General features: G+C 34.7%; 1 protein-coding gene across 1 annotated transcript in view; it reads left to right on the top strand.

Annotated features, from left to right (window-relative positions):
- Positions 1 to 17840, top strand: part of LOC118190330 (KICSTOR complex protein SZT2-like) — a 279720-nt gene that overhangs the window by 217345 nt on the left and 44535 nt on the right. The window contains exon 56 of the mRNA XM_085818640.1: positions 3919 to 4144. Coding sequence (XP_085674766.1) covers positions 3919 to 4144 — 226 coding nt within the window. The remainder of the gene's footprint in view (positions 1 to 3918; positions 4145 to 17840) is intronic.

Here is a 17840-nt window from a genome sequence, read left to right as displayed (position 1 = left end):
ATAGGCAATTTATGCCGTTTGAACAGAAACAAATTATTAGAATGTGAGAAAGAAGAATTTCCTATCATAAAATTTAAGCTCCTGTGAGGCGTAATGTTAGGCTTGTTAGTGTACAAGCTATACTCAAGAGGATCAGATAAGTTGTGAGCCTGGTAGTAAACCACAGAATATTACTTAGCATGGAATACAGACACCTCATTCACATGACTATGACAGACTGTGCAGCTTCATCTTGATAGCTGGCATAACTTTAAGAGCAATGCTACAGGCGTGCCACTGTCAAATTCAGTAGTTCACTGGTATATGCTACACCATGGATTGCAAACATATATTCCTTTGTGCAGAATTCTCTTGATGTAAAATCATTGATGCTTCTGACTAGTGTGGGCTCATCATTGCTGCTGCCAGCATGCCTATAGGCAACAAATTATGTTTTTGATTGAATTTCGCTGAATTTTAAAATAAAGGTTCAATTTGGATCACATCAGTGGTCAAGTATGCATTAAATGCCATGAGATGAATGTTGTCTTCCATATTGCATTATCCAGGATAGTTGCTAAAGTTTGGATAATTGCAAATGTGATGGTTGGGTATGATGGACTTTATTCATTTGCTAAGAATTGAAGGTAATCTCCTCATCAGCAACTGTTTCATCAAGGAGGTTGTGGACGAAGTCATAACACTTCATCCAAATTATTTCTGGAGGTGTATTTCAAAGATAATGCATATCTATATGTATATTGTCAGGAATGTTCAAGACTTTATAGCATGTCAGATTCTATTTCTTCCTTGACCTGCCCATTCACAAGACAAGTCATCTATTGAACATGTTTGAGATTTTGTGGGCTTTAGCTTACTCATGACACTCATCCTGCAGCTAATATAGATTAATTTTGGGCTTTGATAGAAACAGTATGCAATGTTATTCTTCAGATGTACATTCAAAACTTGTATGATCCAATATCACAATGAGTACAAATTCTTATTGCATTTAATAATGGCTTCATCAAATACTGTACAAAGTCTGAAATAGTAACCCCCAATATTTGGAATGATTTAAAATCCAGACCTCTGGACAACCAGCAAAAAATAAATAAATGAAATGAAATAAAATAGTAATAAAAAAAAAATTTTCCTTTCCTTGTGCGAAGTCTAGGAAGGAAGAATATAATAGCTCAATGAAAGAAAGCATGTGTACTGTAAATGCGATGTTTCTTCTGACTGAGATTCCTGCATCTCACTTATAAACATATGCTGGCTAGAAAATTCCACCATGACCAGTGACAATACAGTGATTGACATTCTATTGATGTTGGCCATAATCACACTCTCAGTCCTTGAATAATTGTACAGGGGTTATCTTTTTTCTGTCTAACCAAAATAAGCCCCAGTGTTGTCATATCTGCCTGTCATTTTGCTAGATTTAAATTGGCAATCTGAAATCTGAAATTTCCGAAATCAGTGGTTCTCAACCTTTTGACTAACACATATCATATGAACAAAAATTTAAAAATTTAGTACCACCACTACATTTTACAATGATTATTTTTCAATTTCTGACTAGAAATATATATACCGTATATATATATATATATATATATACAGTCAAAATTTTTAATCCAGACTCGTCGGGACTTCGGCGAGTCTAAATTATCGGTTTTTCCGGATTATAGATCATCAGTTTAAATCTGGTAAGATGGCATGCAGAAATTATAAAATTAAAAATATGAGACCGTAATTTATGAAATAAAGAGCAATTATGATCTAAAGGTTATCAAAATTTACAAAAAAAAAAGCTTAATATTTATTTGTTTACTTTATTAAACATTTCTTTCAACGCGCACATGCGTAAAGCGTACATTATGCATAGTCGAAATTAGAAAATTGTAACCAGAAAACTATTTGATGTGTATTTGTGATATTTATAATGACGAGGACTTTTTTTCAGCTAACAGTTAACCGCTTGCCTGATTATCCCGAGTTATCTCGGGTTCGTATATATTGCAGTTAACTATTATTCTGAGACAATTTCTTTTATCACGATTTTACTCGGTCTGGAGGAAATGAAAGGAAATATTTAGCTTTGATTGGCAGTTTGCCAAATTTTGTTGGTTGCGCGGTTCTTTTGGAGGGACTGGTCGCGTGTTTCCCTCTTGTATAGTATACGTTGGCTTGTGGATTAGTAATTTATAAAGAAAGATGCATGCGTTGGAAAAAAATAAAATAATGGCGATGATGGAAGATAGCGAAAGTGATGTTTTTTCAGATAGTGATTATGAAAAGGTTGGTAAAATAATCAAAAAAAAAAAAATCAAATCCAACGAGACAGTGTACTCTGTGCTCCTGTGAAAGAGATTCCAGCAATAAGCCAGTAAGAAAAGAGACCAGATACAAGTGTAGAACGTCAGGTACCACTCTGTGCTGTCCCTTGTTTCAAAAACTATCATAATTAATATTTAACTTTTTTGTTTGCCCAAAATAACTCGGGATAGTAAACTAATATTAAAAATAAATGCTTTTACACATTCAAAAAATTAAAAATTCAACTTAAAACCTACATATTTTGATTTGTTTCGTTTTGTTGTATTTAATAATAAAATAAAAAAATGTGATGATTTTTTGCAATTTTTTTCAAAAAAATTTGGTAGGGAAGCGGTTAACAAGTGTGTTATTTTTGAAATCTTCAGTTAGAGTTCGATCACAGGAAATTTCTATCAATTTTTCCTTTTTATTACAAGATCTTTGAATTTAATAGTTAAAAATACTTTGTTTCTATGCATAACACTTATTTTTTTTTTTTTTTTTTTTTGTTACATACCACCAGTGGTATGCATGCCACCCAGTTGAGAATCGCTGGTCTAGATGACTCCAGGTCTGACTTTATACCATATTAACTTTTGGCATTTAATATTCTTGTATTGTTTCGCAAATTGTTTCTTTGTATCACTACAGGCTGCACATGAAAAAATAACTTTCAGTTTTAATGATTCCTTCATTAAAATTTTCACAAACAGGAGTACATGTGGAAATACTTTTAAAAAGTCGTTCACAAAGACATCTCCATTGGAAATAGCCCATAACAAATTATCATCAATTCTTATCAATAATGAATCTTCCATGTCACAGAATAAATATACTGAAATACCGTTTATTAAAACTTTCCTGTTGAAAACTGAAAAATACAATTCTCAGCAGTTAATCGGTATGTGATACAAAGATTTTCAAAACGTATGAATGTATTTTAAAAGTCAATTATTGGTATATATTTGGAATTTCTTCAAGATATAACTAATGTATTTTTTCATCCCTTTTTTTTATACATATGTAACTAACCCTCTGAGTGTCATGACTGCCTTTTTCCAATCATGAAACTGTTAACTTGTTTATTTATTTATTTTTTTACAAAGATCAAAATATTATGTAAATAAATGAAAGTGTATGAAAATAGAGACTAAAATAATGCAAATTTTATTCAGTCAAAAATTTAATAATTATGCACATTTTTCTAATAAATGCTGTTTAAACTCTTCTTTATGAACAGATCCAAGAAGCCATGCACCTAGAGGGTTAACTAAATTTTTTTAATATGTCATAATTTGTTTCTTAATCTTCTGATTTGAAAAGTTTTTTAATTTGTCAAATTTCTGAAGATTTAGAAAGCATATCAGGTTGCAAATTTAGGGAAAATTTTCTTAAGGCTTGATTTCATAGACTTTAAAATCATGTGTCATAAAATCTGCTTAAATTGTGGAGATTTAAGAAAATGATAAATAATGCTAAAATTTTTCAGAGAAATATTAATGCCATTTTGATTGTTTAGTTGATTAATTATTAGATTTTACAAACTCTCTTGTATAATTATAAAATTCATGCATTCTTCAGATTGCTGTTCAATAACATATTTATTTTCTTTAACAGTCGACGTAGTGTCAGTAGTGAAGATGACAAATTGTCAAGGTCTGATTCCTTTTCTCACCACAGAAATAGCATTGCATGGCCCCCTGTTTTTTATCTAATCAAATGTTTACTTGGAGGACTTTTAGTCTTTGAATTAGGTATAATTGAACCTTATGCTTATGGCCATTTGTACTCATTAGAGTGCTCTAGGTTTAATGCTTGCAGTCCTAGAACTCTGAATTCGCAGGTAAACACACATTTTTTATTCCTCCTCCCCTTTTTTTTTTTTTTTTTTTTTTTTTTTTAATTGTATGTTGAATTTTCTTTTACTTTTAATGTGTTGAAAATAAGTTAAAAAGAGGGTTTCATAAATTCTTATGTTTAAAAAAAAGCATGAATAAAATATTTACTTACGATAAAAAATATTTACCAGCAGTTGCTTAGTGGTTGATAATAGACCCCAGAGATTGATATGGCATTGAGAGGAATAGATTCAGTTTCGTGAGAGTTGATGGGAAAAATAAATTAAAAATCACCGATGTAATGAACAAAAACTAAACTATAACAATTTTTGATTTTAATATCAGTTTGATGCTGTTATGCATATATAATTAGGTTAAGTGAAAAAAGAAGAAAACAATTTAGTAACCTTTTTAAGCATTTACAAATTTTGAGATATAATATCTATAATTAATTATTCGATGTCTTAAAGTTTTAGCCAAATTCATTACTTGAGTAGGAATATTTTTATTAGATGTAAATATGTTAGATGATTATAGTCTAGAAAATTATGAACTCCATAAAACAAATCTAAAAGCTACATTACCTTTTTATGGGGGAACAGTGTCCGATCATAATTATGTGACAGTAAAGTAGAAGGGATTGATATAATATAGAGAAATTCTTAAAAGGGTGAACTATCAGAAACATTTCGGAGCCGCTGAGATATGTACTAGAATTCAGTTTGCTGTTTATTGCAACAAGTTTTAGACAAAAATAGCTATATTTTTATGTTCCAAAATTTTGTTAGGAAAGTTAAATAAGAGATTCTGTTATCTTCTTATCTAGATGTTAGTCTTCTTAGATTGTATTACATAGTAATATGCAACAACCATTTTTGCTTTGTTGTACGAAGTAAAGGAAGTATTGTAATCCCGAAAAATTCTGGATATCATATTTCAACGAAAATGTCCATTTTGGCTAATACTGAATGCAATTTAACAATGTTTTTGCATGGCATCTGTGCATATAATTACAGAGAAAAGAACTCTTTTTGTTTTTTTTTCCCCAAACGAACTATAAAACTGATTTAAAATGGATTCAGAAGAGAATTTTTTTGTGGCGTATATACGTATGTATGTATCTCAGATAACTGAAAAGCAAGTAGCCTCAGAACATTGAAATTTATACATAGGACTGCTATAACATGTACTTGTACACCTCCCTTTTTGGTTGCAATCGGCAGTGGCTCACTGAGCTCAGTTTTTTTTTATTCTTATATGTTGGTAAATTGTGCATTTTTTGCTTTAAAAATGATTGAATTATGTTGTTCTTATCTTCCGGTTAAGGTTTTTATGCCTCTAGTTAATCTGCATGCAATAGTTGTAAAATTATCTACAATTTAAAAGTTGTGTAAGTGTGGCTAAACATAATTTTTTTTTACCATAGCAGCCATATTTGTTCACATTCGAAACATAGCAGAATAGTGAATTAAGTCAGCTTCTGCACTTTCAGTGTCTTTTTGCCAAGTGGGATCAAAAAGAAACTTTTAGTTTTGTGCACCAAAAAATATGTATTCTTGCCTGCTTGCTGAATTGCTTGTTTTTGCATAGAAGTTCTAATTATAATTGTAAAAATTGTTTTTTTTAATTGTTTTAACTGTATTTGGTGTTCTGTCAATTTTTAATGAAAATATTGTGAGGTTTTATGTAATTTTGCCTTGCTGCAAAGTGAGAACTGAATTAATTGAATGAAGAGCTGAATATTGAAATTTGAGAAAATAAGTTTAAATGAAATGCAACAAAAATTGTGTATAATTTAATATTCTGTACGAGCAAGTTATGTGTTATCACATCAGATTTTTATAATATCATATAATGTCATTTCATTAGCTCTATTTTCAAAATTAAAATCTGTGTTTCTTTCCCCCCCCTGTGTATGAATTTTCTAGCCTTTTTTTTTTTTCATTGTGCTAAAGGCAGATGTACGTAAAAGAATATGTTGAAGTCAACTAAATGTATGGTAAACTGTTAGGAATTGTTCCATAAAACAGTAGTTTTGCATTCACTAAGCCTAATTTTAGGAAAATGTCACAAAAAAATGAAGTCTTTATGTCACAGTTTTTGGTACTTTAGATTATTACTTAAGCTATCATATACAGGGTTTTTCAAAACTTATCATTCAGATTTCATGGGGAGGTAGGGAAGACATCAGGGAACTGATTTCACATAGGAAAGTATGTCTGCAAATGTGCGTGAGGGCATTGTGTGTACCCAATCAGTTCGCCCAACCACTCCCACTGTGATCAGTGTACGAGTCGACTTAAACCCTTATCACATACGATATTTGTTGCCGGAACAAAACGTTTGGTGGAACAGTTCTGAAAAATGCTCTTTGGCGAAATAGGGTTACCATCTTCACTTGGTAAACAGGCTGAAAGCCAAACAAGAATCAGTTATCGCTCAGATTGGCAAAAGTGACATTTGCTTCTTTGTGTTGTTTTGTGTCTGTTTGTGTGATTGTGGCAAAGCCTCGAGGGCTATCTGCCTAAGGGAGGATGCCTTCGTGGAGGACTTTTTAAGGGAAACTGGCTCGTATACGAGTCACACTTGGGGAAAACAGCAAAAACACCCATGCAGCCGGGATTCGAACCTGTCGTGTTGTTTTGTATCGCTCACACTCTTTTCGTTTTAAACTTTATTGTTAGTAATGGAAGGTAATAGAAAGATTATTATGATCAAGTTAATCACTTTGATCTCCACTCTGGCACTTCAAGTAACAGATAAACACACTTCTGGTTATAGCAATCAATTACATTAGTAATAGCCAAATTAAAACCTGTGCTGGATAAGTCTATTTATCAGACATTACTTATGTGTATTTTCTGTTGTCTGCATTCCAATGAAAATTTGATGGCTCACTGCAAAATTTGTGACCTGGTGAAAGCATTTTCTTGACTAACTTTATGGCTCATAATTACTGTTTTGTCCATTCAAACAAACAAACAGACAAAAAACAAAAACAAAAAAAAAAAAAAAAAAAAAGAAATTCTATCACAAAAATTTATATGTCTGATATTTACATCCTCACAGCCAGCAGATACTATTCAGCAAAATGAAGATCAAATAAAGTATATGAATACGTGAGCAATCAAACATGTGCGAGTTATGTACTGTCCCATAGAACACTCGGTAATATACCTAAAACACATTAATTATACCAACTCTAGAAATTAGGTGGTCCACATCATGAGTTTGTTTGATGTGATTATGGCAAAGCCTCGAGGGATATCTGCCTAACAGGAGGGATCCCTTTGTAGAAGATTTTTTTTAAAGTAGCTGGTATACCAGTTACAAATGGGGAAAACCAAAAAAGCCAGCCCGTTCGCAGCATTCTAACCTGAGACAGAACAACCAGTGTTCAAAGACGCTTTGGACACTAGTAGGCCCATGCACTTAATTGGAAAGTACAATTCATTATTTAAACACACATGAAGGTGATAATCAGTTGTGTACTGTTTTAAGTAATCAAATGTTATAAATGCACAGCTGTTACATTTCTTATTATTTATTAGTCATGTTTATATTGCGTAGATTATACATATGATATAATTATGAATTAACCCGATAACAAAATGTGTACACTCTTTAGTACTCAAATGCTCATCAATTATTTTTCACCTGATTATTACATATCCATAATAATTTGCAAAGAACTGATGACTACAGTTGCTGCCAATTACATGATCATTATATGAATTAAAAGTAACTTCAAATAAACTTTTGGGCAATGTTCATTTTTGTATTCATACATACATATATATACACATCTAATAAGTCATATATTTACATGCAGATAGGGAGATGTGATGGTTTAGAAGTTGTTAATATATATTTATTAGTATTAATGTAATGAATAAGATTTATATTAATGAATGTGTATACAAATGTTTTTCATCATGCATAATAATAAATCCATAAATTTCCAATGTTTCAATATGCAGCATTTACAATAAAAGTATAGTTTCTAATGTATTTGTAATCCAAAAATTATTTCATTAATAGCATGAAAATAATAGACAAATTTAATGAGTATTCTCATTAATACATAAGCTATGCTTTTCTTTTTTTATGCATCTTTTATGTTGTTTAAAATGTGTCACTGCTTATGCAATTAACAATTTAAAAGATACCGTATTTACGCGAATCTAATGCGCATCGTTTTTGGCCAAATGTAGTATTCAAAATTCGGGTGCGCATTAGATTCGAGTGCAAAGTTCGCCGATGACGTCAACCAAATTTCTCGACTACATTTACCGTTGACACATTATTGCATAGAGGATACAAACTGCAGAGTACGTAGTCACGAAATGGAGGGCAAACAGAGAAGAATGTCACATGACGCTACTTTTAAATGTAAAGTAATTCTTTATGCTGAAAAAAATGGCAATAGAAAGGCAGGGAGAGAGTTCAACGTAGCTGAGAGCAATGTTCGCTTGTGGCGGCAACAGAAATTGGCACTGTTTGCCACTAAAGCTAGCAGAAAGAAATTCACTGGCCCTCGCAAAGGAAGACTCCCTAAAATTGAAGAAAAAGTTTTGGAATTTGTACGTGAAAGGAGGAAGAATGGACAACCTGTGACTAGTGACACCATAAGAAATAAAGCAAAAGAGGAGGCTGAAGTTCTTAGAATACTGAAACAAGAGTTTAAGGCTAGCCGTGGATGGGTGGATCGGTTTATGAAGTGGATGGGTTTATCTCTAAGACGCCGTACAACAATGTGCCAAAAGCTTCCTGCAGATTTTGAGGGAAAACCACTAACATTTCAGCGGTATGTCATCACACTTCGGAAGGAAAAGAATTTTTCAATGGGGCAAATTGGCAACACTGACGAGACGGCAATTTGGTTTGATATGCCTTGTAACTACAGCATTACGGAGAAGGGGACTAAGGAAGTTATCATCAAAACTTCGGGATGTGAAAAACAACGCGTAACAGTGATGCTGGCAATAACAGCAGACGGGTGCAAACTTCCCCCTTTCTTAATCTTCATGCCCTAAAACATGCCCTAAAACCCCTAAGAATGAAAAGCCGTTCCCAGATGATGTCCTGATTCGAAACCAAGAGAAGGGGTGGATGACGGAATCATTAATGCTTGATTGGCTCCGAAATGTATGGAAACGCCGTCCCGGTGGGCTCTCTAATCCACCATCAATGCTTTGTCTGGACACATTTCGGGGTCATCTCACCGACGACGTAAAAAAGGAGATGCACAGCCTAGGCAGTGATCTTGTATCATTCCTGGAGGGATGACGTCTGTGTTACAACCCCTGGATGTTAGTGTAAATAAACCTTTTAAGGGGTACGTTCAGGCGGAGTACGAAAAATGGTTTTGTGAGCCAAACCGTGTATTGACCCCGACAGGAAAAATTAAGCGTGCTGTACCGCACATTGTTGCAAACTGGGTTTCTGCTGCCTGGAAAAGCATCGAAGCACCAATGATTGTGAAATCTTTCAAGAAATGCTGCATTTCAAATTCATTGAATGGCAGCGACGATGACGTGCTCTGGAACGCCGAGAATGACCATGACGATGATGAGGAAAGAAGAAATGAATCTGCTTCTGAGGAAGAGAGCTGCGAGGATTCCAGTGATGAAAACATTAGTGAATAAAGACGTTTACTATTAATCACTGATTGTAGAAACTGTTAGCTAGATAGAAATGTTACGATTTATTTCATGTTCATATTTTACAATAGGTACCCTATATACGGTAGAGCCAATTAACAATGATTGTTTCACATGACAATAGCCCACTAATAGGTTAATTCTATGTTCTGCTACTTTATGTATAAATCCATTGTTGTATAAAATATGGTATCTAAATTTAAATAAAATTATCATACCATTAATTGATAGTTTATATACAAATCCATTGTTATATAAAATAAGATTCAATAAATTCCTCCTATCATTGATGCGCATTACATTCGCCGACAAACAATTTTTTTATTATTTAAAGTTTTAAAATGGGGATGCGCATTTGATTCGATGGCGCATTAGATTCGCATAAATACGGTAAGTAAGTAGGAGAAAAGCCGCGCATATACAAACGGATTTAAAAAAAATATTGAACTAAATTTTAATAAATAAAATTCTATTATATAACAGTGATAATACACGATCAGCACGAAATACAACAAATTTGGCGAACTTTTGTTGACGAACAATTTGTAAACGAATCCGAACTGCAAGAACGTCTTAAAATACTGTCAACTCTGAAATTTCCATGATTATATATTTAATGAATATATAAACATTTTAAAAATGACTCAGGCAGTTATATTACAACAAAACAGCAATAATTAAATCGGCCTCTATTTCCACCGTCTTGACTTTACATTGAGAGCCATCGCCATATTGAAAGTTACCCGTGATCCTTCAGAAGCAGAACTTTCGTTTGATTGGTTGAATGTTCGAGGAACACATCTTCAGCCGGAACTTTTTCAGAAAAGTTTTTAAATGTAGCCCTAGCTAGACAAAAAATTTCTCGGAATTGTCTCGCGTAGCCACTCGCATCCCTAGAAGTGATAGCCACTTTACTAGTGACAAAATGAATTGTTTTACACATCAAGAGCTAGCAGATATGCATCTCATGTATGGGGCAGCTGACAAAAGTGGCCGCTGAGCTGGACAAGTTTACGAAGACCAATACCCCTATAGAAATATGCCACGCCATCAAATGTTTGCATGTGTGCATTGCAGTCTGTGTGAATGTGGTTCACTGTGCAGCAACATGCAGGATACGGAAAGAAGATGACTGACGCAGACTATCAACACCACAGAATAAGTCCTACAGGCCATCGAAGATAATCCGAATACCAGCATAAAGCTGTCTCCATACCAAAACTTGTTTGTTCAGATACCGAAGCTTGCTTGTTTGGTGACTGGTAAATTTTTGTGGTCCATCTGATTATGCTATTGTATCTGCTGGTTCGGTATCAAAAGTTTCAGTTTTTGCGTTTATACCCTAACGAGAAAGAGAAATCGTCATTTATGTTTCTAAATGTGAGCCAAGTGGCAATGGGCTTAAGATAGTGAATTGCTAAAGTAAATGGTTTAGACACATCCAAGATTAAAGCCATGTTTCTGTTAGCGCAGTACATACACCTAGTATCATCGGGAGAAATGCATTCAAAGATGGACGACCGTTGACACTACTGCATTGAGTCTGCCTTTATGGAATTTTGGTATCGTACTGTTGCAGTGTCTGTTTTGGTCAAAATGGACTCTCTCGCTCAGCACTGTGGCAGATACTGCAGAAGGAATATGTGCATCCTTATCATCTGCAAAGGGTGCAGTTGCTGCATCCTAATGATTATCCGAAGCTTGTGGAATTTGCACAATGTTTCATGCAGAAAGGTGCCGTGGCCCTCAGTTTTTCCAGCTTGTGTTCTTTTTACAGAATAAGATTCATCCACTCATGAAGGTGTGCTCAATACACACAATTCACATGTGTGGGCTTGCGACAACCCACATGGTATGAGAAGTCACACTGTGCAAAATCTTTTTGCCATAAATGTGTGGGCTGGAATCATTGGTGACTGTTGAGACTGTTGTGTCTTGCGGTGTAGGTTCAGTGAAGTGCATGACGCAAGCAAACAGACTAGTTCACCGCACAAACATTTATTTCTAACATATAAGACAGCAGCGATGCACCATTTACGCAGTTACATTACATTCTCCTCTAATCTTGTTCTCAGAGGTTCTCAGGTATAAGAGTACTGATACTCTCGAAATGAGATGCTACATCCCTCCCCACTTATTTAGAGATTTAATCTCTGAGGAGCTTTGCGGATGCGCGAAGATCGTCTAAGTCCTGGCTGGGATTGCTGCAACTCTTTATCGGGATTCACTGGAATGACTGGCTCAGTTTTCCTTGGAACTGACAATGTTTCAAGTTTGGCTGAAGTTTGCACAGCTTCACTTCTTTGTTCAATGTCCTTGTCCTGAGCCTGTGGCTTCACGTTGCCATCTGAAGTAGCAGCCATACAAAGTTCATAGATTACCGGTGTAGACGGAACCTCGCTCCCTACCGATCTGATCTGATCGACGTGCCGGCACAGTAAAGTTCCTTGAACGTCAATGGTATAATGCAGCGCTCCATCCTTATTTGTCACTGTGCCAATTTTCCATCGAGTATTTGCCGATATACAATCCTGAATGGCAACCTTTTCTCCAATCTCAAAATGAAATCATAAGTATTCCTTCGGATGTGTTTATCCACTCTTCGTCTAAGATTTGGAGCAACTAAATCAATTTGAGTTCTAATTTCTCTTTTTAAGAATAACATTGCTGGACTTAACAAGGTTGTCAAGTTCGGTGCCCTTTCTATAATTCATGAGGAATATGGCAAGTTTTTGCTTAATATTCCCTGGATAACCTTGCATTGCACATGATGCTTGTTTAATGGTGTAAACATACCGCTCTGCTTGCCCGTTACTTGCTGGTTTAAATGGAGCACATGTTTTGTGTTTACCGTATTTGCCGGCATATAAGACACACTTTTTTTCCTAAATTTGGTCTCAAAAAGTTACCTGCATCCTATAAGTGAAGGACACAGGTTAACTTTCAATACTGAATGCTATTTTTAGCCTGAATAAAGGTCTACACACACATAACGTTTTCTGCATCTGCCCTAATTATTTTGCGCATGCGTGAAATATCTGTAAGGGCTGAAGTAATTGTTAAGTCCTTTAAGAAGTGCGGAATCAGTAATGCTCTTGACGAAACAGAAGACAACGCATTATTCGAAGAAGGTGATACTAGCGATGACGGAAACAGCAGTGATGACGATATTCTCGTTTTCGATGATGATGATAGTGAAAAGGACTTTTATGGTTTCGAAAGTCTAATTTCATGATAGGCAATGTTTTCCTTGAATCTGTGTTTTTTGTTGTTTCTGCTTTATTTTGTATTATGTTTGATTGCTTGCCGTTCATTCATTTATTCGTTATTGAAATTTACATATCATGTTCAAAATAGCTTGCCATTTGTTAATTTTCCTTAATAAAAATATGTTTGGTAATTGGATTCAGTGATTGTTTATTTGGCTTTTACGAAACGTGAGAACTAAAGGAAACCACATTTTAAGTTATTGTGATACCGCGCTGCCACGCAAACTATTGAAACTTTTTTCCTTGTGTGTGGCCTTCTAAATAAGGGTGCGTCTTATATGCCATCAAATACAGTAATTCCATTATTCCTTATAAAAAGTTTCAAATTCCCCCGATGGGAACTGAGGACTATTGTTACTCACTACTACTAAAGGCAGTCCGTATCTTTGAAAACAGTCTCTCAAACATTCAATTCTCTGAAAGGAATTTGTTGACTTTAAGGTATACACTTCTAGCCATTTAGAATGTGTGTCAATGATAATCAAGAACATTTGTTCAAAAATAGGGCCTGCAAAATCGATGTGAATGCGTTTTCAAGGCACACTTGGATATTCCCAGTGATGGAACTTGCTCTTACTGGATCTGATTTGAACTTAATACAATCGACACAGTTCCTAGAAACTTCTTCAATATCATGATCAATTCCCTTCCAAAAGACGTAGGATCTGGCGATTGCCTTCATTTTAACGTTTCCTAAATGTCCTTGGTGTTACTCTTCAAGAATTTTAACTCAGAGTTTTTTCGGAACAACTAGCCTCTGACCACTCATTATACAGTCATCTTGTAATGTGTACTCTACTTCCCTACCTTCCAAACTTTCTCCAGATTTTAATTTCATATAAAGACGATTTAATTCTTCATCAGCTCGCGTTTCCCGAGCTATCTCCCTAGCTGTTACCGGAAGAGTTTCAATTTCGGAGAGTTGGAATATTTCAACATCATCCTTAATGCTTAAATCTTCGGACTTAAGAGGCAGGTGCGATAGGCAGTCAGCATTACCATGTTCCTTGGTATTTCGATACACAATATCAACTGATGTGCCTGCAATATCAGTGCATAATGTAAAAGTCGGGTGGCTGTGAGGTTAGGAAGTCCTCTTTTCGATTTGAAAATAGCCACTAAAAGTTTATGATCTGTCACCAGAGAAAATCGTCTCCCCTTTAGATATAGATAAAACTTTTTGACAGCCCAAAGAATTGACAGTGCTTCTTTATCAATTTGGGCGTATTTCTGCTCTGTGTTAGTCAGTGTCCTCGATGCGAATGCTATAGGCCTTTCTGTTCCATCAGGCAAAACATGCGAGAGCATTGCCCCAAGACCTACTGGAGAAGCATCAGTAGCTAGCATTAACGGTAATGTGGGATCGTAATGCATTAAAACTCTGTCTGAACGAATTTCCTTTTTAATTTTTTCAAAAGCAATTTGTCAGTTTTTTGACCAACTCCATTTAACATCTTTTTTTGTTAAATTATTTAAGGGATGTGCCAAAGTTGCTAAATTAGGGCAAAATTTGGCATAAAAATTCACTAATCTCAAAAAGCTTTGATGTCTTGAACGCCTTTCGGCGTAGGGGCATTAGCAATTGGCGAAGTCTTTTCATCCGTTTTATGCAATCCATCGGCATCAATTTTATGCCCTAAAAATTTAATCTCATTTTGAAAAAATTTACTTTTAGTTAAGTTTAATTTTAGGCCGTGCTCCTCGCATTTTTTGAAAAATATTTCCAGTGCTTTTAAGTGAGACTGATCATCCGGTCCTGTCACTTGAGCATCATCCATAAAAATTTTAACTCCTTCAATCCCCTGAAAATCCCTCAACATAGCACTGCCAAATAGCTGGGGCAGCCTTTAATCCATATATTAAGCGTTTACAAATATACAACCCCTTATGCATGTTTATTGTTAATAATCGCTGCCTCTCCGGATGGACCTTCATTGGTAAATAAGCATGACTGAAATCAAGTTTCGAGAAATTTTTACCTCCAATAAGGCATGAAAATATTTCTTCGAGTTTTGGTAATAGATGCTGTGTCACTTCCAAATTATTATTTAGAGTCACAGAATAATCAGCACAAAGCCTAATGGAACCATAAAATTTAACAATTGGCACAACTGGTGTTGCCCATTCTGAAGTCTGAACCCTCTCAATGATACCTTCTTTCTCAAGCCGATCAATTTCTGATTCAACTCTATTCTTTTAATGCGAAAGGTACTGGTCGTGACCTACAAAATATTGGTTGAGTATTAGGTTTCAAATTTAGTTTTACTTCGTGATTGTTAATTTCACCTAATTTACCATCAAAAATTTCCTTATACTCCTCAAGCAAATTTTTTTAATTCAATTCACTAGAAGTTTTCAATGTTTTGATGCCATTCCAATTGAGATTGATTTTATACAGCCATTCTCGGCTGAAGGTTGTGTCCAAATTTTCCTTCACAAGGTATAAATTTAAAACTAATTTTTGACCTTGGTATTTAACTTTAACCGGAACATATCCTAAAGGTGTACCACCTTATCACCCCTGTAAGTTTTAAAAACTAAATTTGTAGGCTGAATCTTTTTATTGGAAATTTTTCTAACTTTATTTATAGACATTACCGAAACTGTTTCCCAAAATCAAGTTCCATGCTGACTGGTTTGTTTTCAATTTTAACTTGAACCATTATTGGCGGTCTTTTCGGCTCTTCCTCTCTTAACATGTGTGTTCTAGAGCTAAATCCATAGATGGGGACCTCAATTTTCGAATCATAATCATTATTTGCCTCAACTTTCTTTTGTTTAACCTGTCTGTTTTTCTTAGACAAATAACACGCCCTTTCGATATGTCCAATTTTTTTACAAAATGGCATTCACTTGTTGCAAATCTACAGTTGTTTTTATTGTGATTTGCTTCTAAGCAACGTGAATAAGTTTCATTTTTACCTTTATTATTCTTAGCAACAAACTCTTGTTTCCGCGGTTTGGACTCATTTTTTTTTTGGTTTTAAGTGCTCTCAGTTCTATGGAATTTCCTATAATCTCATTTGCACCCTTAACTGCCTTTTCATCGCCAAGGCTATCTTTAATGTTTTTTTCTAAATCGATATCATCTTCCTGAAATAATTGATTTAAGATATTACGATCTCATAGACCGCTAACTAAAACATCCCTTAACATTGTATTTAGCATATCCTCTGTATATTCACAAGGAATTGCTAATGAGCATAATTCCGTGACATAACTATTAATTGATTCCCCCTCATGCTGTTTTCTATTTATAAACATGTGCCGACTAGGTATTATTAAAGTTTTAGGATTTAAATGATCCTTAAGAACCTTTTTTAGTTAGGTAAAATTTTTATCTGAAGGATTATTCGGAGAGAGTAAATTTTTCAACAAATTATACAATTTCGCATTCAAGCTTGAGATCAGAACTTTCCCACGTTTTGCCTCTAGAACATTTTGAATGTCCAAAAAAGCCTCAAATTGTTCTATGAACGAATCAAAATTTTCTACCGTTTCATCGAACTTATCAAAAGAAACAGAAATTTTGTCTTGTTTATGTTCCGATTTCTCTTGCAGTGCGACCATTAAAGCTTCATTCTGCTTTATTAATTCTTCAATTAACTTCTCCATCCTTTCAAAATGAAAATCAAATAACTTTCCTACCTTTTGCAGTTTTCAGGAAATCCCCTAATCCAAGTTTCAGTTTTGCTACTGCTTACGCATGTAACCGAGTGCACCGAGTCGGGAACGATTTTCTTCTCACACACCTTCATCACCAAAATGTTGTGTCTTACAGTGTGGTTTCAGTGAAGTGCATGACGCAACCAAGCAGACTAGTTCACACCACAAACATTTATTTCTAACTAACATATAAGAAAGCAGCGATGCACCATTTACGCAGTTACATTACATTCTCCTCTACTCTCGTTCACAGAGGTTCTCAGGTATAAGAGTACTGATACTCTCGAAATCAGATGCTACAGAGACCTTACTTGCTACCCCCTGAATGGACAGCCGGAAATACCTAGTCTTTTTCGAGACAGTGTTACCGACTTTTCTGGGCACTGATCCTGCACATATCCGCTATGATATGTGGTATCAGCTTCATGGAGCTCCAGCCCATAGCATAACTGATGTGCGTGATTACCTGAACCAAACATTTGAAGATCGATAGATCGGCAGAGGTGGACCAACCACTTAGCCACCCAGGTCACCTGATTTATAGCCCATGGGTTTCTTTTTGTGTGGGGGGGGTGTCCATGAAAGGACATGTGTACGAGACTCCCGTCAACAGTGAAATTGACCTTGCCTTGTTGCAGGAACTTTCCGTAATCTGCCAGGCATTTTTTAAAATGTTCAAAGTTCAATGCAACAGTGCTGTGAATCCTGTATTCATGTAAATGGCCACAATTTTGAGAACCTACTGTGAACCTTTACTTTACCTTGTTGGAATAAAGGTCAAATCATTACCACTGAACTGTACTGTTTCCTTCTGTTAACTTTACTTGTCCATTTTGTTCATGTAGATGATGTTTGTGGACATACTTTCCTATATGAAATCGATTTCCTGACGTCTTCCCTACCTCCCCATGAAATTTGAACGATAAGTTTTGAAACACTCTGTATTTTAAAATTAGCATTTAATAATCTTTTTCCTTTACTCTACATGAAAATATCTTTAAAAAAATTGCTTACTTTGAGAACTAATTTTCAGAAGCTCTATTCACATTATTCTGAAGTTTTGATAGACAAAACACATTAATAAACTTTGAAATTAATTAAAA

The sequence above is a fragment of the Stegodyphus dumicola genome, chromosome 6, assembly GCF_044657685.1.
Source record: "Stegodyphus dumicola isolate Sdum_Otavi_A_Nest chromosome 6, ASM4465768v1".
NCBI classification, from domain to species: domain Eukaryota; kingdom Metazoa; phylum Arthropoda; class Arachnida; order Araneae; family Eresidae; genus Stegodyphus; species Stegodyphus dumicola.
Note: the sequence above shows the minus strand (reverse complement) of the source record. Positions and strands in the feature narration are given on the sequence as shown.